The 1919-nt window shown below is 39.6% G+C and overlaps 1 protein-coding gene across 1 annotated transcript; it reads right to left on the bottom strand.

Annotated features, from left to right (window-relative positions):
• Window positions 1-282: 282 nt before the first annotated feature.
• LOC112459466 (venom carboxylesterase-6-like) lies at window positions 283-1915 on the bottom strand (the record flags this gene model as incomplete). The annotated part of the gene is made up of 5 exons (XM_025023569.1): window positions 283-703; window positions 786-954; window positions 1060-1238; window positions 1334-1531; window positions 1897-1915. Coding segments are annotated over 5 exons (939 nt in total), but the record flags the coding sequence as incomplete, so codon positions are not given.
• Window positions 1916-1919: the final 4 nt, after the last annotated feature.

Raw genomic sequence — 1919 nt, 5'->3', positions numbered from 1 at the left:
AAAAGAAATTACGATATATTTTCGGTTTAGAATAATCACAAGGTCTAGTTCAATCCCGGGTAAAGTACTTAAATGTATTGTTCCAAAAACGGATGGAATTTTTTTTGTCAGTTCGTGACAATATATGTGTATGTCTGTACTTTAGTATATTGTATGTAGGAGATTTTGGGCCGTAGGGCCAGTATTGATGAGAGATCGAGGAAATTAGCATAGTAGTGGAGCAATCGTGCTTAGGGTAGCAGCCTAAGTGCTAGGCGTGTGAGCGAAGGATCCCGAGTGTTCGAGTCCCGGTCGGCTCCGTTAATTTTTCCCGTCGCTTACATGTAAATTTAATATACATAAACATTGGTATTCCACATAAACTTACCATAATTCTCAGTGGTACCGCTGAAAGAATCGCTTAAACTTTGCGCTCCTCTGTAACTGAAGTAATAATACCAGACTGGATTTTGATTTACTCCAGCTTGCATTCGCGCGGCCTTCTCGCTATCGACCACGAAGAAGCGATCACTCGACATTTGTATCAGTTCTTTTGTACTCTGTCGATCGATCGGTTTTGTACCAAAGTAATGTGTCTTGATGAGACGAGCAATTTCGATATGTTTCTCTTTGGGGATGGTATAGTTAAAATCAAGGAAGTGCGGCCCAAGAATATCCCAATTGTCGTTCAGCTCTTTCAAATTTTGATCCACAGCAATAAACTCTGCGATAAATTAGTATTCATAACTACCTGTATATTTATTAAGGGGAGAACAATTTTCTTATTATTCTGCGCATTATTTTACCAGCTACGGGATAGAGGCCTTCTTCGCTCGTTACTCCCGTAACCCAGGGTACGTCTTGAACGTCACTGCTATTAATGATTTCAACGGGCGTTCTGTCGATGAAGGGTGCTTCATCACCAATCTTCTCAACTACCGGACCGAAAGGAGTGAAGGGATTGTATAAGAACGGCTAAAATCATAAAATTATAAATCAGATTTCTAAAAAATTTTCCACATCCTAGGGTCACATTTGTTGTTCTTGTTTCAAGACAATAAAAAGAGCAGCAAATTTTACCATAAATTCACTTGTAGCCTGGACGATTGCGCGGGCTGGACGGTATCTCAAACAACGTATCATATCTCTGGAGCTGGTGGTAGGGCATCCCATCAAAGCGCCCAATTTCTTGGCCTTCTCTAAGGCGTTCTCCGTTTGCGTCCAACAATCAAACGCTGTACCGCTGAATGATATGCCACCTATATTATATAAAATTGTTGCATATTTGTTTAATGTAATAGGTGAAACGCCTTTTAGTCTTCTCATTGATTTTTGTGTCGTCTTGGAAAAATACCTTTAAAAAGATTCGCGCTCAGTTGCGATAAGTAATGATAATGCACACTTGCACCACCGGCACTCAAACCGACCAAGGTCACTTTCTCCGGGTCGCCACCGAACCATTCGATGTTCTCCGATACCCAGCGAAGTGCCATACTTTGATCCTTCAGACCCATGTTGCCAGGAACTACTTCATCTTCCGTGCTGAGAAAACCTGTTTTTTCAAAATTGTTTTAAAATATCGAAAACATAAGGCAATAATCAAAACAAACTTGTACAGCTAATTTAAAATTGAGTATTATAGATCAAATCTTATTGTTTCAAAACACTTGACCAGATACATTTTAATCAACATTTAAATTATTAAACGTGTGATATATCAGAATCGGCATCAAATCTGTATTCTTTCTGTCGACAAGTTTTGTAGCAGATACTTTGCAAGATCTGCTCTCGACAGACTCGGCTGCAAACTGTCTGGGAATAATATGCTCTCTCTCCTCTCTCTCTCTCTCTCTCTCTCTCTCTCTCTCTCTCTCTCTCCTGATTTAACATAAATTATATAGTTCAAATATTACATACCCATTGGTCCCACCCGATAATTA

The sequence above is a fragment of the Temnothorax curvispinosus genome, unplaced genomic scaffold (assembly GCF_003070985.1).
Source record: "Temnothorax curvispinosus isolate PA1 unplaced genomic scaffold, ASM307098v1 QBEX01009839.1, whole genome shotgun sequence".
Classification (NCBI taxonomy): domain Eukaryota; kingdom Metazoa; phylum Arthropoda; class Insecta; order Hymenoptera; family Formicidae; genus Temnothorax; species Temnothorax curvispinosus.
This window is presented reverse-complemented; position numbering and strand designations above follow the sequence as displayed.